Source organism: Tachyglossus aculeatus, chromosome 8, assembly GCF_015852505.1.
Source record: "Tachyglossus aculeatus isolate mTacAcu1 chromosome 8, mTacAcu1.pri, whole genome shotgun sequence".
Taxonomy (NCBI): domain Eukaryota; kingdom Metazoa; phylum Chordata; class Mammalia; order Monotremata; family Tachyglossidae; genus Tachyglossus; species Tachyglossus aculeatus.
The window spans coordinates 20939542-20963432 of NC_052073.1; the positions used below are offsets into that span (position 1 = coordinate 20939542).

Here is a 23891-nt window from a genome sequence, read left to right on the forward strand (position 1 = left end):
AGCCTTAATTATCCATATACCTCAAGCTAAAACCTGAAATGCCTGGGTAATTGAGGCTAAAATGTATTTTCTGACTTGAGTTCTCCAGCTTACCCCTGATGAATACCCCCATCCAAGTAAAGTGGGAATAGTCCTAACCAGTTTTTTTTAATGGTATTTGTTAAGCACTTACTATGTGCCAGGCATTGTTGTAAGCACTGGGGTAGATGCAAGATGATCAGGTAGGTCATAGTCCCTGTCCCACACAGGGCTCACAGTCTTAATCCCATTTTACAGATGAGGGAACTGAGACACAGAGAAGTTAAGTGACTTTTCCAAAGTCACCCAGCAGACAAGTGGTGAAGATGGGATTAGAACCCAGGTCCTTTTGACTCCCAGGCATGTACTCTATCCACTAGGTCTTGCTGCTTCCTATCCTTTATTCTCTTTGAGAGGACACATCACCCAGTCATCTCACTCAAAGAAGAAATAATTAATATAATACTCCCAAGAAGATTAGAATGAGGTATGTCTTTCTAGGTTAAAGTCTAGGCCAAATGTTGTAAGAAACCATAGCAGTTTGATAGAACAGATGTCCAGTCAATTTCAGGTGCTTTCTCTTTCCAAGGAATATCAGTATTTATTCAGTATTTATTACTCTGCCTATCTTTGGTGGCTCCAGGGTTTGATATGATGGAGGCTTTTGGGCTTGTGGAGAAGGAGTACTCCTCCATTAAAGGGGTATCCATGGAGCCTTCCATCTTCAGTGGAACTCGGATCTACACTCTCTTCAGAGACACACAACTCACCCGCCGAACCAGGTAGGTGAGGAGATTTGGAACAGTCATTGTGTGAGGTAGTTTTGGATGATTGGGGGAAATGTGGTTCAGGAACATTGAATGGTCTATCGTCTTGGAACAGTTTACCTTCCTTTAGCATCTAATGATCAAAGCAACATGGTCTAGTGGAAAGAGCATGGTCCTGGGAGTCAGAGGACCTAGGTTTTAATTTTGGCTCTGCCACTTGCTGCTGTGTGACCTTAGACAGGTCACTTAATTTACAAACTACAAATATCATAAAACCCAAAAAAACCCAAAACTCTTACTGAATTGGCTTCTGAAAAACTCACTCTGCTGAGGCTGAAGTGATTTCAGGATTATTTTTGAATCCTAGAGCTGGAAGGGACCTGGAGAAATCCTCTGCTTCAGTGACGTTCTTTTCTTGAGAACCAAATCCAGGAGACTGAAATATAAAGATGCGAGAGTGTGATGTGTACATGAATGTTAATTTATACATAGTCTGCCTAGCATATGTGAATGTAAACATAAAATCCAGTCTGGCCAGTTCACCTTTAAAATTTTATCACTGCTTCTCCGAGAATAATGTATTTTCTTATATTTCTCATCTCTCCCCCTTGCCTTCTCACCCACTCTTATTGCCTCAGCCCCTAATCAAAAGAAAACATTATGGGAAAGGTCGGGGGCATGCCAACAACCAGTTCTGAGCCTCCAGGGCCGAAGTTTGCCATATAATGATCTTAGCCACCTGTCTTCAAGTAGAATCCCATCAAATCCACCTTAGGAAGATGAGAATTTTTATGATTCGCAAAATCTTCCAGAAAAGGAGATGCCCGACTTCCTCCAGTTATCCAACCTATTCCCTAACAGCTCATACTGTTGAAGAGCACTTCCTGATAGCTCTCCTTCTATCTCTCTTGCTTCAGTTGGGCCATTTCCTTTCAGAGATAGGATATTGTCCCCCTTCTTTTTTTCCAGTCTTTTGAAAGGTGGACCTTACCTGCTAAAATGTTCCTGAAAGGGAGATTTTCTAGGCCCTTAAAGCTATGTTTCTGGAGTGAGATGGGTATCTCAGACTACCAAGAACCCAAATGATTTGTTTGGAAAACTAATGGATCAATCTATTAAAACTAAGGAAGGATTTACTGCAGGGGAGGTGTCAGGCACTAGCCACTAAATGACCTTCTTAGGAATCAAGAGGCTGACACCTCCTGTGGGAATAACCATAGTTACAGACATGAACAGAAGATTTCCCAGACGTGTTCAGATGCCATCAGCTCAGAAGGGTGCCTGGGCTTCCTTTTCATTACCTTCCTTGATTTTCAGAGCCATAGGGCACTTGTGGTTGAGGCTAGTGGACTGTAAACTGTTGATGAGACACTTAATCTTTTAAGTGTCTGCGTCTGGGCCTATTTAAAGAGGTCAATCTGGGTAACTGTAACTCATTTAGAAATTCCTTGGGGAAGTGCAGCAATTTCATTAACAGCCTAGAGCACTCTTCCCCCACCCCTCAGCTGCTAACGATGTTGCTGATCAATCCAGTAATTACCAACACTAATCCCAGAGCCAAGATTGGATTTGTTTGTTGGGCTGTGAGGGATTACTGAGAGACCCTTGGTGAAAGAAAACCTTTCCCTATCTATACTTATTCCTCACCAAGAGAGTCCTCCTCTTGTCAAGATCCCGCTCAAAAATTGAGCACCTTCAATATTGTTTTTCTAACTGGTTCCTCTTCATTTGATATAGGTTTGATCTCATTTGACAAAATAAAGCTTCTAATAACCAAAAGAACATTCGCCTCTGAGTAATACTCAAACCCACTTCAGAGAGAGGCCAACTGCACAGAAACCATGAATAGCTTCTTCTTATATAAGTGAGCTTTGCATCCATGGCACAGATATAAGCACAAAATGATGTTCATGCCCAAGATATATAAGCCTATAATGACTGAAAGTCCCCTTTGAGTTGGCCTTGTTGAATGTAATGGTGGTGTCCGTTAAGCGCTTACTGTGTTCCAAGCACTGTAGTAAGCGCTGGGTGGATACAAGCAAATTGGGTTGGACACAGTCCCTGTCCCATGTAGGGCTCCCAATCTTAATCCACATTTTCCAGATGAGGGAACTGAGGCACAGAGAAGTGAAGTGACTTGAGACATGTAGTACTACCTCAGAGGGTGATGATTTTGCCTTCAAATTCTGACAGTTGTTACTATTACCTGAATTAACCATTCAGTGCAACACTGTTCTGCCTTTGTTACCTTCTGAGCTCTGAGGAGAATGATGCTTTCCCTAGAATCCTTTCAGGTGTAAATATAAGACTATCAGGCTGTACCCATAAAGTCACATTCACAGGCATGATTTTATGTGGCCAAATCGACCTTAGTGTGGAGAGCTGTAACTGGTTAGCAGCCTAAATATGTCTGTTTAAAACTAACCCTTTTTTTCTGAAGTTTGTCTCAGTGAATACCTCTCACCAATTACTTCAGAAAGACTGAAGAAAAGCTATGTTTCTGGAGTGAGATGGAACTGGAAAGTAACATCTATGGTAAAATATAAAGCAAGGATTTCCTGTCAAGGAACAGATTTAACACTGGAGTAGGTGGTTGAATAAAGTTAGAGGAAGGGGGATGAATTAAATGAACTTTTTATGACCCTTTGACTTTAGTTCTTTGGAACCTTGGGGAATATGTTGGAGGTGATCTTTAAGGCCAAATTGTGCATTATTTTATTCAGAGACCTTGTTCTTGTCCTGAAGCAGTTTTGAGATCCCAAAGACAGATTCTAAGTTGGACCAGACCCTTCTGATCCTGGAACACTAGCTCAGTGTTTTCTTTATTCCAGGGAAATTCACCCTGCAGCACTTCCTCCTGAACACACTATTAGCTTCCTTCTCCGGCTCCTTCCTGAAATGCCCAAGGAGCGTTTTGCTGTGTGGCAGATCACGGATGAAGATTTTCAACCCCTCATTGGAGTTGTACTTGACGGTAACACGCTAATGATGTTCTACTATAGACAGAATGGGTTCAGGCACAAGCAAACACCCACAGAACCTTAGTCTGTTAAGTAAACCGAGTAAACTAGACTAATCGCTCATTGAAACATATGAAAAATGTCATAGAATGGTGATTAGGGACTATTTCCATTTTTTCACAGTCTGCAAAATAACAAGTTTTAGTATGTATACCTGCAGACCCAATATAAAATGAAGAGAATATTGTTCATTTTTAATACTATTTTTCACTTTCATTCATTCATTCATTTCATTTCATTCATTCAATCATATTTATTGAGCACTTACTGTGTGCAGAGCACTGTACTAAGCGCTTGGGAAGTACAAGTTGGCAACATATAGAGACGGTTCCTACCCAACAGCGGGCTCACAATCTAGAAGGGGGAGACAGACAACAAACCAAAACGTATTAACAAAATAAAACAAATAGAATAAATATGTACAAGTAAAATAAATAGAGTAATAAATACGTACAAACATATATACATATATACAGGTGCTGTGGGGAGGGGAAGGAGGCAAGGCGGGGGGATGGGGATGGGTTACATATTTTTCTTCAATAGTTTCCATTTTAATGTGCTACATGGCAATGTACTGTGCTTCAAACTATAGGTGGAGTACAGATAGAACTTTATTTCTTATTTCATCACTTTTTTTTTCTTTTCTCTGACAGCCAGTAGGAAGTCTCTGACTTACTTCAATCATGACCACAAGGCTGAGCTGCAGGAAGTTACCTTTGACCAACAGGAAATGAAGAAGATATTCTTTGGGAGCTTTCATAAGGTCCTCCTCAAGAAAGAGTAAAACCCATTTTTATAAGGACCCTGACTTTTCTACCTTCTCACCTCTTCCCACAACTCCCTCACTTCCTCCAACCCTACCCGTCTACCAAGGTGTCTCATAATTCCTTCAGAATGTAACAAATGCACATGGAGATTCTTACATAAGAAAAGAATAACTGAATAATTTTGTCAAAAATAGTGTGTTTAATGTCTTCTAGTACAGCTTTCTTGTAGTGAGGGTGCATTTTGATCTAGCAACAAGGCAGCCTGAATTATGACAATATAACATGATTCACAAAGAAATCCCCTCTTCAGTATGGATGTCATTTTATCTCTTGATGGCAGCACCCAAACAATTGCTTTGCCACCATACAGCTTGTTTAGGGCAAACTGTCCCAGTTCAAGGTTACTTTTAGAGGTAAATGTTTCTAAAGGTTTTCAAATCTCCTGGATTTCATCTCCAAGTTTGTTGTTGAGAATCATCAAGAGCAGATTAATCAGAGGAGAAGGAAGGGAATTAATGAAGATGGGTCTTGACTTTAGGCCCCAGCACAGTAAGGAGAGCTGACGTAGTTGATGAATGATAATTTTTTAGAAACCTTTTGTAAAATGGCTTGGCAGCTTGGAACCAAGATCTCAGTTTAGGATTTAGGCTTAATTTCTGCCAGGACCACACTGGACACGATTGCAAAACCTACCCCATATTTTAGGCAGTAGGTCAGGGCCAAGTGGATAGTGAAGACAGTCTCTCTTCTCTCTGGGTTGAACCACATTTAGGGTCACACTTTGGATATTTCAACATCTTTATTCTCTAACTTTGCCAAACTGGCACCACATATTCTTGCATAAGCAAGAATATATTCTTGCAATACTTAAATAATTCCAGGAGAAAATATTTACAGCTATCACTATCTATGTACCTGTGAATAACATGGGAAGTATGATATAATATGAATAAGTGCAATAAAACAATAAGAAATGTGCAAGGAAAAACATAGGAAGTTTCACGGTAGAATTAAGAAATATATAATACAAAGTATTTGGCTAAAATATGTTATATCCTGCAGTCAAACAATAAACCACAAAGATTGTAGGAACACAGCAAATAATAGATCACTGGAAGAGAAACATGTTCCAAGACTGGTTCAGCACTATTTTGGATGAAGGAAAATGAGCCACTTTCTCTATCTAGATTTCTCTCTCTTGCTGTCTCTCTCTTTCCCTCTCTCACTCTTGCTGCTTTTTAGATTCCTCCCCTCCCCCCTGCAAAGAGAATAATCACATCCCTACATCCCTGTTCTTATCCCCTCAAAACTGATTGCTATTTTTTCTATGTTTGGCATTTATTTATTTTTCCAATTAATCTTTTATTCATGGAGCAGGTTGTAGCCTTGGTCAAAAGAACAGGGCTTGTTTTCTGAAGTTATTATTGGTTAAAGAAGCAGCGTGGCTCAGTGGAAAGAGCACGGGCTTTGGAGTCAGAGGTCATGGGTTTGAATCCTGGCTCTGCCAGTTGTCAGTTGGGTGACTTTGGGCAAGTCACTTAACTTCTCGGTGCCTGTTACCTCATCTGTAAAATGGAGATTAAGACTGTGAGCCCCCTGTGGGACAACCTGATCACCTTGTAACCTCCCCAGCGCTTAGAACAGTGCTTTGCACATAGTAAGCGCTTAAAAAATGCCATTATTATTATTATCAGTTTGGCCTCTGTCTCAAAGTATGTAGTTTGATTCTGCACCCAAATCAAACATTCTCACAATTTTTGCATTTGGCATTCTTTGTGTCTGGGGCAATTGTTGTGTTTAACAGCCTGTGGCTATTTCTGGTTTTCCAGCCTTTGGTTCTCTCCTTAGACTTTTGCTAAGTCTTCTTGCCTGGTTTTGAGACACATGGGGATAATGTTGCCAAACTCTTTCTCAGACTGAGCCACCATTCCCTTGAGCTGGTTTCATTCATTCATTCATTCAAAGTTGTTCCATTTACTGGGCAGGTACATGTGGCTGTGAACCGGGTCAGAGTCAAGCTCTTTGTAGATTGCAAGAAAATCGCTGAGAAGCAGATCAGTGAGGCAGGAAGTGTCTCCACAGCTGGCTTTATCATGCTGGGGAAGCTGACCAAGACCAGAGGCCCAAGGAGCGGATCTGCAGCGGTAAGATCAGGCTCGATTATCAAATATTTTTTTACTTTTGTGTTTTGATATGGCATTGAGCATATTTTCTTTATGTGGGGAGCCTCATTTTTGAAGGTTCTGTCCCACCTATATCTAGGAAAGCCTAGAGCTAGTACATCAGCCTCCTCTCTGACCTCCTGGCCTCTAGCCTTTTCCCTCTCTTAGTTCATACTACATTGGCTGTCTTGTAATTTATCTTAAAACTACTTCTGCAAACATCTCCCCACTCTTCAAAAACCTCTGATGATTGCGCATCCATCTCTGCATCAAACAGAAACTCCTCAGCATCAGATATAAGACACTCAATCAGCTCTCTCCCCTCTATTTATCCTCCCTCCTCACCCCTACAACCCAGGCCATGCAATTTGCTTTTCCACTCGATCTAATCTCTCCCAACTTTGACTTTTTGCAAGTGCCCTTTCTTCTATCTGGAACTCCCTCCCCTTCTATATCCAACACCACTCTCTCCCTCTTTGAAGCCCTACTAAAATCACATCTCTTCCAGGAAGCTTACCCTGATTAATCTCTCATCTTTCTCACTGTGTTCTCCCTCTTTCCTGCATCATCTATGCACTGAAGTCCACACCCCTTAAGCACTTTTTAAAAATGGTATTTGTTAAGCACTTATTAAATGCCATGTACTGTACTAAGTACCAGGGCAGATACATCCTCTCCTGGTTCTCCTCTTATCTCTCCAGTCGTTCATTCTCAGTCTCTTTTCCGGGCTCCTCCGCCCCCTTCCATCCTCTTACTGTAGGAGTTCTTCAAGGGTCAGTTCTTGGTCTCCTTCTGTTCTCTATCTACACTCACTTCCTTGGTGAACTCATTTGCTCCCACATCTTCAACTATCATCTCTACGCTGATGACACCCAAATCTACATCTCTGCCCCTGCTCTCTCTCCCTCCCTTCAGGCTCGTGTCTCCTCCTGCCTTCAAGACATCTCCATCTGGATGTCTGCCCGCCATCTAAAACTCAATATATCCAAGACTGAACCCCTTATCTTCCCTCCCAAACCTTGCCCTCTTCCTGACTTTCCCATCACTGTTGACGGCACTACCATCCTTCCCGTCTCACAAGCCTGCAACCTTGGTGCCATCCTCCACTCTGCTCTCTCATTCATCCCTCACATCCAATCCATCGCCAAAACCTGCCAGTCTCACCTCTGCAACATTGCCAAGATCTGCCCTTTCCTCTCCATCCAAACTGCTACCCTGCTGGTTCAATCTCTCATCCTATCCCAACTGGATTACTGCGTAAGCCTCCTCTCTGATTTCTCATCCTCCTGTCTCTCCCCACTTCAATCTATACTTCATGCTGCTGTCTGGATCATCACTGTGCAGAAATGCTCTGGGCATGTTACTCCCCTCCTCAAAAATCTCCAGTGACTACGCATCCGGCAAAAACTCCTCACTCTCGGCTTCAAGGCTCTCTATCACCTCGCCCCCTCCTACCTCACCTCCCTTCTTTCCTTCTACAGCCCAGCCTGCACCCTCCGCTCCTCTGCCGCTAACCTCCTCACTGTGCCTCATTCTCTCCTGTCCTGCCATTGACCCCTGGCTCACATCCTCCCCCTGGCCCGGAATGCCCTCCCTCCACACATCTGCCAAGCTAGCTCTCTTCCTCCCTTCAAAGCCCTACTGAGAGCTCATCTCCTCCAGGAGGCCTTCCCAGATGGAGCCCCCCTTTCCTCTCCCCCTTCCCATCCCCCGCCCTACCTCCTTCCCCTCCCCACAGCACCTGTATATATGTTTGTACAGATTTATTACTCTATTTATTTTACTTGTACATATTTACTATTCTATTTATTTTATTTTGTTAATATGTTTTGTTTTGTTGTCTGTCTCCCCCTTCTAGACTGTGAGCCCACTGTTGGGTAGGGACCATCTCTATATGTTGCCAACTTGTACTTCCCAAGTGCTTAGTACAGTGCTCTGCACACAGTAAGCACTCAATAAATACAACTGAAGGAATGAATGAATGAAAAGCTAATCAGGTTGGACACAGTATATGTCTCAAGGGGGGCTCACAATCTTAATACCCGTTTTTACAGATGAGGTAACTGAGGCACAGAAAAGTTAAGTGACTTGTCCAAGTTCATACAGCAGACATGTGGTGGAGCTGGGAATAGGTCCTTGGTCCTGTGCTTTTCCCCCAGGCCATACTACTTTGATACCTACCCCAGTCCAACCCCCATGACATTTATGTACATATATGGTATAATGGTATTTGTTAAGCACTTACTATGTGCCTAGCACAGTTCTAAGTCCTGGTGTAGATAAAAAGTAATCAGGTGGACATAGTCACTGTCCCATATGAGGCTCACACTCAGTCCCCATTTTACAGATGAGGTAACTGAGGCCCAGAGAAGTGAAGTGCTCTGCACATAGTAAGCGCTCAATAAATACGATTGATTGATTGATTGATTGATTGTACATATTTATTACTCTATTTACTTATTTATTTATTTATTTATTTTACTTGTACATTTCTATCCTATTTATTTTATTTTGTTGTTATGTTTGGTTCTGTTCTCTGTCTCCCCCTTTTAGACTGTGAGCCCACTGTTGGGTAGGGACTGTCTCTATGTGTTGCCAATTTGTACTTCCCAAGCGCTTAGTACAGTGCTCTGCACATAGTAAGCGCTCAATAAATACGATTGATTGATTGATTGATTGAAGTGATTTGCCCAAGGTCACACAGCAGACAAGTAGCAGAGCTGGGATCAGAACCCATGACCTCTGACTCCAAAGCCTGTGCTCTTGCCACTAGACCATGCAGCTTCTCCTATCCATAAGGATATGTACATATTCTTATACTCTGTTGCTTCCCCTACCTGTAATTTCTTTTATCATCTACCTGGCTGTATTGTAAGCTCCCAGAGGGAAGGGATTATGTCTACTAACTTGATTGTATTGTACTCTTCCAAGTAATAAGTAACAATGCAAACCATTGATTAACTGATTGATTAGGGCCTGGGGGATGGATTGATCCTCCTTTAGGATAGAGTCCAAACTGCTGATATTGATAAAGAAGTAGATGAGCTTTAAAGAAAGGAGGGAACTTAGAATGAGACATTTTCTCCTTCCCTGAGCATACATACCTAGAAGGTTGATACCCATTTATCTGAAATAATGGTAGATGTCAGGAGAAAGAAGAATGAATAAAATGGCCTCTACATTCCATTTCCTGTTCTGTTCATTTCCATTTCTTTTAAAGAATGATAGCTGCATATACCAGGCTAACATCAATCAATCAGAGGTATTTATTGAGGGCTTATTGTGTCCCAAGCACTGTACTAAATGTACAGTACAATAGAGTTGGTAGAGCTGTTTCCTGCCAACAAGAAGCCCACAATCTAGAGGGGGAAATAGACATTAATATAAATAAATTACAGATATGTACGTAAGTACTGCGGAGCTAAGAGTAGAGTGAACCTATGAAATTGCGCATTTCACAATCGAGATGTGGAGTCTATTCTGGTCTGCTGAGGCAGATAGCAAGAGCTTTTCACTAATGAAACTCTTCAACATGGGTACCAAAAATAACCATAATTGAGAGACCAAGGGGTGGGAAGGACATCAAAAGGTCACCTAATCCATCCTGTCTCCATGCAGATTGACACATAAGCCATTCCAGAAGGATAGTTTTTGTGTCTTTTTTTAAAAAAAATTCCCAGAGCACAGTATTCAGGTTAGCCTTGCTTAATTACTTTTTTTATTTAATTGAGAAGCAATGCGACCTAGTGGAAAGATCACAGGTCTGAGAATCAGAGGACCTGGGTTCTAATCCCAACTCCAGCCTTTGTCTGCTGGGTGACCTGGGCAAGTTCCCTCACTTCTCTATGCCTCAGTTGCCTCATCTGCAAAATAGGGCTTAAGACTCTGAGCCTCATGTGTAACATGGATGGTGTCCAACCTGATTCACTTGCATCTATCTCAATGCTTAGTACAGCTCCTGGCACATAGTAAGTGTTTAAACAAATACCAGCAAAAAATGTTCCTGGTGTGTTATTTATCTGTTCTTTCCCTCTCCTCCCTATTACTAATCATGTCACTACTACTTCTGATACATTTCTTCTCAGAAGCCCGTTTCCTTGATTATTTTTTCACTTGCCAGACAGTTATGAGAAACTAAACATAAAGAGAACCATCCTTACGTAACATCAGTTTCTGCCCCTGTGAAGCCATTCTGTCCTTGCCTGCTCCACTGCTGTCTGTAAGACAGAGCACCTCATTATCAGTTATCAACAAGCTTCGTATAATTTAAGATGTCTTAAATATCTTGTGATCTATGAGTCTCATTTTATAATTGGGCTGCATCATTCTCTCCAATTGAACCACTCATTCACTGGGTAAGTTCACAGGGAAAATCATTTTCAGTGGAGGAAAAGATTTTTACCTTAGCTCCCTTTTAGTTTTCAACGACATTTTTGTATGGTGCTAATCAAAGCAGAGAGAGATATGTTAGAATGAAGGGATGAAGAACAATTAATGGAGTGGGGGGTATGAGATATTTTTGAAGATATGAAGGTCATTTTAAATGTACTCACTTGAAATTCCCAGTCCTGCCTCTTTCTGAGTGTGGCAAAAAATACAATTTCCATTATTTGCCTCTAGCAGTTGAGTTAGGAGCATTTGAGGAATTTGGGGTGAGATCACCCTTAGGTTTTCCTTTGCAACAGTTCCCCATCATGGATTGTGCCAATCTAGAACATGAGGCATCATTTGGGAAATCTATTCTTTACCTCACCGTCCAGCCACGTCACCATGGCAATCCGAGGGTTATTAACTCACATCATTTATTTATATTAAAGTCTGATTCCTCCTCTAGACTGTACGCTGCTTGTGGCCAGGGAATGTGTCACTAATTCTGTTTCGTTGTACTCTCCCAAGAGCTTAATACAGTTCTCTGTTCACAGCAGGTGTTAAATAAATACAATTAATTGATTGATAATCACTTTCAGTATTTCAAGGCTCCTAATCAAGGTTAGCACCTTAAGGCATGCTTAGTGGACATCAAAAGACTATTGTTCATTGGTTTGAAAAGAAATTGTCTCTGTTCTATGGTGGCAATCATGTGTGAACACAGAGTGATTAGTCAGTCAAGAGTGTTTATTGAGCAAGCCAGTGGAAGGACAAGGCATGTTTCCTGCACTAAAAGGGTCTTAAAGCTCAATGGAGGAATAAAGGTTTATCAGCAACTAATGATTTAAAATACAACATCAAGTTAAATCAGCCAATAATAATAATGGCGTTTGTTAAGCGCTTACTATGTGCCGAGCACTTTTCAGTTGTCCAAACCAGTCCACACACCCTATCTCTAAATGCTAACCCTGATTCTTACTCTAATGCCAAACTCAGCCCCAAGTCCCACTCTCAACCCCAACCTTAGACTTTCCCCTAATACTAAAATTAGCCTGAATACGATTTGGGGGGAATTGCTGTTGTTGATAACTGAACTTTGATTTTTCACATTGTCACACTGTCACTTCTTGCTTGTTGGATTTTTCTCATTTGTCATCAAGAAGAATGTAGACACATAAATGACATAAGAAAAGCAGCATGGCCTAGTGGATAGAGCACAGGCCTCGGAGTCAGAGGACTTGGGCTCTAATACTGGCACTGCCACGTGTCTGCTCTGTGACTTTGGGCAAGTCACTTAACTTTTCTGTGCCTCAGTTACCTCATCTGTAAAAATGAATTAAGACTGTGGGACATGGACTGTGTCCAACCTGTGTAGCTTGTACAATAATAATAATAATAATGATGGCATTTGTTGAGCACTTACTATGTGCCAAACACTGTTCTAAGCGCTGGGGGGATACAAGGTGATCAGGTTGTCCCACGTGGGGCTTACAGTCTTAATCCCCATTTTACAGATGAGGTAACTGAGGCTCAGAGAAGTTAAGTGAGTTGCCCAAGGTCATACAGCAGACATGTGGTGGAGTGGGATTAGAACCCATGAACTCTGACTCCCAAGCCCGTGCTCTTTCCACTGAGCCACGCTGCTTCTCTACCCCAGCGTTTAGTACAGTGCCTGACACACGGTAATCACTTAACAAATACCATAAAAAATCATGATAGACCATTCTAGTAATTTTTAAGGTGAGACAGTAAGGATAATTGGAGTACTATAATTGGACTGAGTCTATTATATTTGTAAAGTATTTTCACCTTCTCAAACGTGGGCCTTTCTTAAATAAGACGGCAGCTTTTTTTCCAGTTATTGTTCAGACTTGGAATCTTTTGTTGTTATCTGTCTCTTGTTTGCCTGACTGTGTTTTACACTTTCCCCCTTTCCCAGTTTCAGCTCCAGTCTTTACAGATTGTGTGCAGTCCTGTGTGGGCAGAAGAAGACCGATGTTGTGATGTTCCCGCATTGGTAAGACTCCAGTGGGTCCTTGTGCTCTTAGTGAATAAATTGGGCAGAGTGATTCCACACTTCTCTGCACTTTTCCTCACCCAGGAGAATTGGCAACATTTTCCTGAGGGCTTATGTAACATGAAAAATGATGAGCCAGTTAAACTTAAGCACTAGTTGGGTGCTTTACACAAAATACCTTCTTCTCTGGCAGTTTCAGATCTGGTGTAATAATCATTGCGCTAATGTCCCTCAATCGGGAGTTGCAACCCTATTTATGATTCCAGTTTAGGACTAGGCTAAGTGATCCAGACAGATAGCTTGGTCAAATAGGCTAGCCCTTGCATATGAAATGAATGGCTTTTGCTGTCAGGTACTGCCTCTAACAAATCAATCGGAAGGTCCCTGAAAAGCGTTTCATTGGTTACGTGGGAAAAACTCAGGGTTCTGTGGGGCCAAGTGAAAAATCCCAGGTTCTCTGGCAAACACCTGCTGCCAAGAAACAAATTTGGAAATAAGCAAAACTAGTGGTCTATCCTGCTCAGTCTTCTACTCAAGACCGTAGCTCCAAAAGATGCTTGGAAGAATAGTAAGATAATTGTCCTCCTTGACATCCAAATTTCTAGTTAGGAATGTTCCTTCTAATGTATCTAAATGTTTTCTCCTATTAGCTGCTCTGGCTCTCTCAACTACTGACTTATCTAACATTTCTTGAAACTGGATGGAGAATGATGAAAGTTGAAGGTGCAGGAGTACCATGCTCCCTAAGAGTGAAATGACTGCTTTACAGGTCCAGATAGGGTGAGGACATCAGCGAATCAGAAAGGCTTGGCAAGACTGGATGTTCACAGCATTGAACCAGGAACTCTGATGCCAAATGTAGAATAATGGGGTGTGAGCCCTCTTGGGCTTTGGAAATTTATACATGTCCTTAAATATGTTGATTCTACCCAACCAGAGGTAACATTTTGTTTCACTCCCCCATCCATCCATCTACTCATCCATCCATTAATATCAGAGAGAAAAACAAGTCTTTCTGAGGTGCAGGTAGACTTTGCCCCTTATGTGACTCCTCTGGTCAGGGTGCTAATGTTCACTGACATGTGTGCTCTGTTTTCTTGCTATAAGAGAGATAAAGAAACCTGCCCTGCTCCCATTCCTGTCTGCACCTGCTCTTCTGATTCCCCAGGGCCTCCAGGATCTCCAGGCCCTCCTGTAAGTTAAACTTTACCCTCTTTAAATAAACCAGGGCATGGTCACCTATCTTTCTTTCTGGACAGTTAAGGGGAAAACATTCATCTTCCCAAGAAAGATTTGCAGCTACAGGGGTAGGGAAAAGGCAATGGGAAGAGTAAGATTACTTTGATACCAAGTTAATCTTTTTAGGAGAATGTTGCCATGCACCTGATTTGGCTGTTCAGAGTATGCTTAGTACATACCTGCTCTGCACACAGTAAGCGCTCAATAAATACGATTGATTGATTGCTTATTTTCAACCTGAAACTTTCAAGTGCATGAATGAGTTCTGGCATGCAAAGTTCCACTACATCTGCAATGAGTTCCTAGAGACAGAGCGACCAGAAATCCTTATACAGTTGAGTCCTTTAAAGGCTCCATCTAGTGTCCATATTATCAAGGATTGCGTACCACAGAAATATAGATTGAGTATTTCAGTTGATCTTACATGCCTCTTTCACCCTTCAGCTGCCAAAGTATATTTTTCTCATCATTTGTCCTGTGCTGTACCACATTTGAAATCCAACTGAGAGTTCCCAAAATGCTCCCTGGGTTTATACGTTGCAAAAAAGATCAAGTCCATATGCTGGTTCAGAATATATTTGCACAGATGACACGGAATGATGAAAGGGTTTTAGAAAGTAGTGAAGCTTACTTCAGAACATGCATAGAACATTGAGAAGCAGTGTGGCTCCGTGGAAAGAGCATGGGCTTTGGAGTCAGAGGTCATGGGTTCAAATCCTGGCTCTGCCAATTGTCAGCTGAGTGACTTTGGGCAAGTCAGTTAACTTCTCTGTGCCTGTTACCTCATCTATAAAATGGGGATTAAGACTGTGAGCCCCCTGTGGGACAACCTGATCACTCTGTAACCTCCAGCACTTAGAACAGTGCTTCGCATATAGTAAGTGCTTAATAAATACCATCATCATTATTATTATTATAGATTACTATTAAAAAAACAAAACAAATCCCCCAGCAAGTTGTTCTAAGTTCACCTAACTGCTTTATCTTGAGTTTCTGCACCATACTTACATTTTGGAAGCTGATAGCTTGGCATGCATTTCCATTGGAATGAGGCAAGAGGCAAAATGAGGCAGATTTCTCTCTCTCTCTCTCTCTCTCTCTCTCTCTCTCTCTCTCTCTCTCTCTCTCTCTCTCAAGGAGGTCCAGAGTTTTGTTATCTTTCATGGATGAAATCTGGGACTATGGATAAACCCTTCCATGTCCTTCTTTTCTGGCCTATTTACTGATGTGGACATAATGATAATGATGTTATTTATTAAGTGTCTACTATGTGTCAAGTAATGTGGTAGTTTCAAGATAATCAGTTTGAACACAGTCTCTGTCTCACCTGGGGCTACAGTCTAAGAGTCTACAGATAGGGAAACTGAGGCACAGAGAAGTTAAATGACTTGCCAAAGATCACATGGCAGGCAAATGACTGAGCCAAGTGTACAACCAAGGTCTTCTGATTTTCAATCCTATGCTCTTTCCATTAGACCAATCTTAACCCAGACCCCTCCAGAGTTTTTCATTCACTCTTTATTCCTTTCATCTTCAGCCCTAAAGGACTTATGTCCATACCAAAATTTATTTTAAGACCCATCTCCCTCTCTAGACTGTAAGATTCTTGTGGGAAGGGAACATGCCTACCAAATCTGTTATATTGTAATCCTCCAAGCTCTTAGTACAATGTTCTGCACACAGTAATAGTTCAATAAATATGATTGATTGATTGATTGATTCATTGCCCTGAAGTACTGGTTTACTTGAATAATAACTGTGGTATTTGGTAAGCACTATGTGCCAAGCACTGTACTAAGTGCAGGGGTAGATACAAGACAATCAGATCCCACATGGGATGCCCAGAAGGTAGAAAAAGACAATATTATTTTGTTCCCTGCAGTCCTCCTTTGGGGAGCGTGAACTGATTTTTTTTTTTCTAAGCTGGCCAGTCATTGGTACTTATGTTAGGTTTGTTAAGGGGTTGTGTTTTAGAGGGTCAGAACAGTGCCCTCTGGACTGTGGAAAAAAGAAAGCCTTCACCAATACCCATGTCTCATCAAAAGAATTGTTCTCAGGGTCCAGGAAATGTGAGCTTCTTCCTCGGCTGCATCTCTGACTTATTATGTGACCTTGGGCAAGTTCTCTACCTCCCTGCTCCTTCTGTTTCCTGCTTGTATAATGGAAATATAGCTATCCCCAGAAAGTTAGAAGTAACAAAGAGCTGTGAGTCCTTTAAAGGAAAAGCTAGAAAAATACAATAGGGTATTTCTAATGAGAGAACTGATTGCTTTTCTATATCTGGAGAAAGGTGCAGCTAAAAGGTTGGTCTTGCCTCAGATCTTCATGGAAATTCACAAAGCATCCATCTATTTGTTCCTCACTAGGGCAGTCCAGGGAGGAGAGGAGCTCAAGGGGAACAGGGAACACCAGGACTCAAAGTAAGTCCCTCCCAACAGTCTTTCTAGCATTCATGATTTCTGTGCCATCTTTCCACAGTTCGTTTTAAAAAGGAGACCCAGCCCTGTGGGAGGGATGAATTGAAACTGCCCTGAGAAGTCTCCGGTGCGTTCTAACCTTGGCTCAGCCACTTGTCTGCTGTGAGACCTTGGGCAAGCCACTTAACGTCTCTGTGCCTCCGTTACCTCATCTGTAAAATGGGGATTAAGACTGTGAGCCTCATGTGGAACAACCTGATTACCTTGTATCTACCCCAGTGCTTAGAACAGTGCTTGGCACATAGTAAGTACTTAACAAATACCATTGTTATTATTATTATTAGGAGGGATAAAAGGTATCAAGCCCCCATTTTACAGAGGAGGAAACTGAGGCACAGGGAATTTAACTTGTCCAAGGTGACACAACAGGGAAGCAGCAGAGCTGCAGTTAGAACCTGGGTCCTCCGGCTCCTAGACCCATGCTCTTTCCACTAGGCCATGCTGCTTCTCAGTACTGCTATTAAGTTAGAAGATCATTTGAATCAGATTATCCCATGGCTCAGGCTCTCACTTCCCAATTTCAGAGATCAGAAGTTTCCTGTTCATCAAGCGGTGGCTTCACTCATGCTCTCATTTCCAATCTCTCTGGGTCATTAATCGTCAGCAACATTTTCCAGATTTGGGGGTTTAAAACTTCTGAGCCTTGGAAGCATAAGGAAAGAGATCACTGGTCTCTGGCTCTTTCTGCCCAGAGCGGAATCATATTTTAAACGTTGAAAATTTTCCTCACCAAAGAGAACCCCCAAGACCTTTGTGTGAATAAATGATTCCTCCTCATTCACTTAATTCCTCCAGAACAATCTCTGTTTGCAAGTTGATCTTTGTGTCCCTCTGTTACACACCTCTCATCTTATTGTACTCCTTGTCAGCTTCATGTCAAGGTGAGGTAGAAAAGTGACAGAGACCCAAAGAGAATAGATTAATCCAGGATCTTCAAAGTCAATTGGAGCTGGTGCGATGGCATGCAGTGGAGAGGTCAGAAAAACACCTGTTTCATTTTCCAGTAGTGTCTGAAAACTCCCTGATGGTCAACTCATCTTGACCCAAAATAATAAATTCCAATTATGAGGAGCTGAAGGGCTTGGGTGATGAGGGTGCACTCCCAGATGGATGATGGACGATGCAGACCAGCTGCTCAATAGTGAACATAAGTTAGTGGGAAGAACTGAATAGCTTTTAGTTCATGCTTTCTCTGGCTGCTTGCAGGGGGAGCCAGGCCCACCCGGACAGACTGGGCCAGAGGGCCCTGGAGGGCAGCAAGGGTCACCGGGATCCCAGGGCAGGACTGTACAGGGACCTGTGGTGAGTAGTTTCTGATCCCACTCTATCCTCACTACCTACACTTAAGGCAGTTGATGTTTTTAGCCTGGTGATGGTCTTATTCCATCAGGACAATAAAGCCTGCTATGTCATTTTGGGCAGGGAATGGGTCTATCTACTCTGTTATTGTACTCTTCCAAGTGCTTAGTACAGTGTTCTGCACACAGTAAATCCTCAATAAATATGATTGGTTGATTGATTATGTCACCTTGTTTATTTTTCCAGGGACCACCAGGGATCAAGGGTGAAAAGGGTGAAGATGGCCACCCAGGGTTGCAGGTAACCCTATCTGCCAAGTGACTGATTAATTGATTGTGGTATTTGTTAAGGGCTTACTATGTGCCAAGCACTATACTAAGTGCTGGGGCACATATAAGATAGTCAGGTCAGACATAGTCACTATTCCACATGGAGCTCAAGTCTAAGTACTTCCCAAGCGCTTAGTACAGTGCTCTGCACACAGTAAGCACTCAAATACGATTGAATGCATGAAGGAAGAAAGGAAGAAGGAGCACAGGAATTGAATCCCCATTTAACAGATCAGAAAATTGAGGCACAGATAATTTAAGTGATTTGTCCAAGGTCACACACAGCAGGCAAGTGGCAGAGCTGGGATTGGAAACCAGGTCTACTGACTCCCAAGCCCGTGCTCTTTCTCTAGGTTATGCTCCTTCTACTGTTTACTGGCCTCGGAGAGCCAGGGTGAGGACTCATAGAGAAGCAGCGTGGCTCAGTGGGAAGAGCACGAGCTTGGGAGTCAGAGGTCATGGGTTCTAATCCCGGCTCCACCACATGTCTGCTGTGTGACCTTGGGCAAGTCACTTAACTTCTCTGAGCCTCAGTTACCTCCTCTGCAAAATGGGGACTAAGACGGTGAGCCCCACGTGGGACAACCTGATCACCTTATATCCCCCCCAGTGCTTAGAACAGTGCTTTACACATAGTAAGCACTTAACAAATGCCATTGCTATTATTATTATAGCCCTTTGGATACTTATGGTAGAAAATTGATTCTCCAAACTGATCATCTGAACCAACCACCCAGTTTAATGATGGCATTTATTAAGCACTTACTATGTGCAAAACACTGTTCTAGGTGCTGGAGAGGTTACAAGGTGATCAGGTTGTCCCATGGGGGGCTCACAGTCTTAATCCCCATTTTACAGATGAGGGAATTGAGGCCCAGAGAAGTGAAGTGACTTGCCCAAAGTCACACAGCTGACAATTGGCGGAGCCGGGATTTGAACCCATGAGTTCTGACTCCAAAGTCCGTGCTCTTTCCACTGAGCCATGTTGCTTCCCAGTTGAGTTATCTTTGGCAAAAGGAAGTTGAGGTCTATATAACCAGACAAAATAAGAGGTGTACCTGTCTGAAAAAAGCTAATTCTGGTTTCACTGGATCCTTTGAACCAGCCACAGCCCATTTGGTTCAGATAACCAGGGCTCTATTTGGGACAACTTTCCAGGCTTTTGCAACTTCCCCTTGGCCAGAAACCCATACATAACCCACATTTATGTTGTATTTGTTTACTTCTGAGGGTACTTAATCAGCTAGCTGTTTCCTCTTACAGGGTCATCCCGGTCATCGAGGGCCTCCAGGGAGAGATGGCCTTCAAGGTCCCAAGGTAAATGACCCTCTTGTGCTGAGACCGTATGCCCAGTGTCATGAAATGATACCAGTTTAGGAACTTCAGTGTATTGAAGAATGAGTGACTTTGGGCAAGAGAGGCTGAGATTTAGGAACTTCAGTGTATTGGAGAGTGAGTGGCTTTGGGCAAGAGAGGATGAGATCCCTCTATGTTGCCAACCGCACTGTTGTATCTCACAATATCGACAGGTAGAAAACACCCTCTGAACATTCACCTAACCCTCTCATCCTAGGTAGGGGAAGAGAAGAAGGTCTGAGGAGTTAGGGAGGTAAAGAATGCTTCTGTGCATTGTGCCCCTGCACTTGGTCACTTGATTGTCAGCTGTCAGATTCTGAACTCTTCACCGGCAGGGCTCCTGGCTTTCATTTGTTTGCTTCCGAGTTTATTTTGCACCAGAAGGTGCTCAGTAAGTGTTGATGATTAGCACACAGAGTGAGCTCACCCAGAACACAAGGCCAGCTGGAGGCAGATTGGAGCCTGGAGGCTGTTTTGTATTAGTGGCAATTCTATTGGCAGGGAGGCTTCTTAATGTAGAGAATCAAGAGGTGGCAAAGTGAGCTTTTCCCCCTCCCTTGGTCCCCACAAGTAGGTTCCTGGGCTCTCAAGAGCCCTGGCTCAAAGAGATGGGCTTGGCATCACTGCAGTCCCTATTTAGTGTTTAGCAAAGGAAGGAGAGTATTGTGAATCCACTTATACCACAGCTAGCCAGTAAAATACATGAAGCAGAATGCCTCACCATTGCTTCCGTCCCACACCAATGTTGCCGGAGTCCCTGCCTTTACCCTCCTATGCACTGAGTTGCATTTTTATTTCCAGGGCATGAGGGGTTTGGAAGGCACAGCTGGGCTCCCTGGCCCACCCGGCCCCAGGGTAAGTGCAGGAACCGAATCTTTTTGTACCAAAGATGAGGCTCTCAGAACTTTCCCCTTCAGGATTTTGCCTACATATGATTAGGCTCTCCCATGGAGAGGTAGGGAACAGATCAGTGTTGGAGAGAATTGGATAATCTGATTCTGAAGAACACAAACTTTCCATCCATGAACCCAACCCCCTTCTCTCCAATGTTCAATGTGCATGCCAAGGCCAGGGTAGACTGAGCCATCATGCAGAGTTCATGGATACTTGCATAGATGGAGCATCTGTCTGAACTGCAGGAATGCCCCAGTTTTTAGTTATGACTTCTTAATAGAATTCAATTTGTAGAAAGCCTGATGGTGCTGAATTGAGACCATTTAAACAAATGAAAATTTCAGTTCCAGAAAATACGGAGAGTGCGATCAGTGGAAAAGGGGCTGAGAGGATGAGGGTGAGGAGTAGAGGAAAGAAAGAAAAGGAGAGAGTGAGCAGTAGTAATCTGCATCAGGTGGTGGACTCAGGCTATGCCCCAGGCAGGAAACCCACCTGGTCGGATGTGTGAAGAGAGATAACCTGGCCCCAGGAGGGAGAAAGTGCTTTGTCCACTTCCAGTTCCTTGGTGATGTAGAGCCGGTTAATCTGTATTGTCATTGCAGGGTTTTCAGGGGCTGGCCGGTGCTCCAGGCACTAATGGACAGAAGGGACCCCCTGGTGACGTTGGCCCAACTGTGAGTATATTGCAGCAGAATTTATGGGATCTAAAGGGCTGGTGTGCAAAAATCCTCATAGGCTCTATGTGGACCTGGATCTGGCCTGTGACCTTGGATCGACCCAAAAATGTAAAGGAGGATTGGGCTAGAACTACCCTAGGACCAGGGGTATACCTTTCAAATCAGAGAATCCTGGATGTGATTCACTGAACCTCCTGCAATCCCAAGGGCAGACATTATTTCTTCCTCACTCACAGGGGAAAACTTCACCTCATTAAGGACAGTTTCCTTGTGGTTGGGAGAATTTGCCTCTAGGCAGTAGTAATCGTGTCTAAATTCCAACATCTAGGAGATCCCTTTTTCTGCTGCTGCTGAAAAATTGTCCTGCATGGAAATTTAGGCTCTGGGTATGTTCCTTGGTGGCCTAAGGGTAGAAAAAAAATCACTGATCCAAGGAACTGAGAGAAGCAATATGGCCTAATGGAAAGAGTATAGGCCTAGGAGTCAGAGGATGTGGATTTTAATCCTTGCTCTGCCAATTACTTGCTGTGTGACCTTGGGCAAGTCACTTATCTTCTTGGTGCCTCAGTTCTCTTGTAGTCCCTCCTATTTAGACTGTGAGCCCTCTGAGGGACAGGGACTGTGTCCAACCTACCTCAGTGCTTAGAATGGTGTTTGACACATAGTAAGAGTTTAACAAATACCACAAGGGAAAAATAATCCAGGTAACTGAGAGAGCTATTTTCCAGTTTTTCGGGCAGGGGAGCAGTGGGTAAGGAGGTGGAGGACTAGTTTGGAGTGTTGACAGAATGAAATAGCTTATCCCCCAAGGTGCACGGAAGTGAACCCTGACACAGAGACTAAAAATAGATTAGCATTCAAAATTGGGCCTCCAAGATTATTTCACCTGTAAACTCATGCCTGGAGCCATAACCTCCTCTTAATTATGATAATAATAGTAATAGTAGTGTTTGTTAAACACTCTGTACTAAGCATTCTACGAAGCTCTAAGGTAGATGCAGTACAATTAGGTCAGACACACTCCCTTTCCCACAGGGGCTTACAGTCTAAACTGTCTATCTTCTCCATTCCTTCAAAACATTACTTAAAACTCATCTGCTTCATGAAGCCTTCCTTGATTAATTTCAAATCACTTCAGTCAGTGGTATTTATTGAGTTCTTAGTGGGTGCGGAGAGCTGTATTTGAAATTTGGATCTTTAGTTAGTCATTTCAGTGTCCACCAACACTGGTGTTTATCTTTAAACAAAATATTGATATTCATTTGACTGTGTTCATGAGTTTATGCACAAGTTGTCCATGGACAAGCACTTAGTACAGTGCTTTGTACACAGTAAGCACATAAATACGATTGAATGAATACCTGCTTTGGTCATTCGGGTCCTATTGGTGTCACATTGTCTACATCTATCTAGGTTTGTGTTTTTCCATCCAAATTGTGCCTTTCAGAGTCTTTCCCCATCAGATTGAAGACATCCATGTTTGGATCATCTATAGTCCGATATGCTCTGCTTCCAGGGGGCCCCTGTAATTGACAGACTATCAGCCTGTCTGCTGGTCCATACTCTAAATAAGAGTAAATGGAATTCTCTCCTGACTTAGAAATTCAAACATTCAAACATGTTGGAACAGAGGAATTTCTGGGCACCTTCGTGCAGGTGATGCGGGGATCAGAACTGTACAACTGCATATGGGAAAGGGCACCTCCACATACATACTCAGAAATAGAATCACTCACCCTGGTGACCTGTAGTGCCAGACACAATCTTGAAGTTTGGACAGGTCTTTCTCCAAACACACCACCCAGGGACATTAAAATGAGGTAGGCTAGTAGGAAAAGCCTCTGAAAACTTGCTGGCTAGGGCTCAGAGACTTGGGGACTTTGCATCATGGAGAGTAATAATTATGGTATTATTATGTGCCAAGGATTTTCTAAGCACTGAGGTAGATACAAGCTAGTCAGGTTGGGCACATTCCCTGCCTCACTTGGAGCTCACACTCATCCCCACTTTTTACAGATGAGGTAACTGAGGCACAGAGAAGCTAAGTTACTTGTCCAAAGTCACACAGCAGACATGTGGCATAGCTGAGATTAGAATCCAAGTCCTTCCAACTCCCAGGCCTGTGATCTAACCACTCCGCTTCTCAAGAGTATGACAGATCATTAAAGGAAAATGCGAACCATCACTAGTAGTTCTTCAGCTACCATCAGGAAATGGGCTGGATTTCAGCCTCAGAAATAGGCTTTCTGCTGGGTCTTTTGACTCCTAATTAGCAGATGGGCTATTTGTTTATTTTTCTTTCCTGCTCAGGGACTGCCTGGGCCCAAAGGAGAAAGAGGAGAGAAGGTGAGTATTTATTTCTGTCTTCTTTTCCCAATTTCAGACAGAGGGTTCTCTTCTACTTGGGCTTTATTGCCATGAGGGTGTTTTAATTTAACACTCAGCAGTTTATCAGTTTATTAGCATGAGAGCAAAATAGTCTATTTCATTGTAACATGGAA

The 23891-nt window shown here is 42.8% G+C and overlaps 1 protein-coding gene across 1 annotated transcript in view; it reads left to right on the forward strand.

Moving 5' to 3' along the window:
* COL20A1 (collagen type XX alpha 1 chain) overlaps positions 1-23891 on the forward strand; it is an 80519-nt gene that overhangs the window by 52298 nt on the left and 4330 nt on the right. The window contains exons 25-37 of the mRNA XM_038750034.1: positions 662-800; positions 3617-3759; positions 4459-4568; positions 6558-6716; positions 13042-13119; positions 14227-14313; positions 16725-16778; positions 18042-18137; positions 18381-18434; positions 19727-19780; positions 20621-20674; positions 21316-21387; positions 23701-23736. Of these exons, the coding sequence (XP_038605962.1) occupies positions 662-800; positions 3617-3759; positions 4459-4568; positions 6558-6716; positions 13042-13119; positions 14227-14313; positions 16725-16778; positions 18042-18137; positions 18381-18434; positions 19727-19780; positions 20621-20674; positions 21316-21387; positions 23701-23736 (1136 nt within the window). The remainder of the gene's footprint in view (positions 1-661; positions 801-3616; positions 3760-4458; positions 4569-6557; positions 6717-13041; positions 13120-14226; positions 14314-16724; positions 16779-18041; positions 18138-18380; positions 18435-19726; positions 19781-20620; positions 20675-21315; positions 21388-23700; positions 23737-23891) is intronic.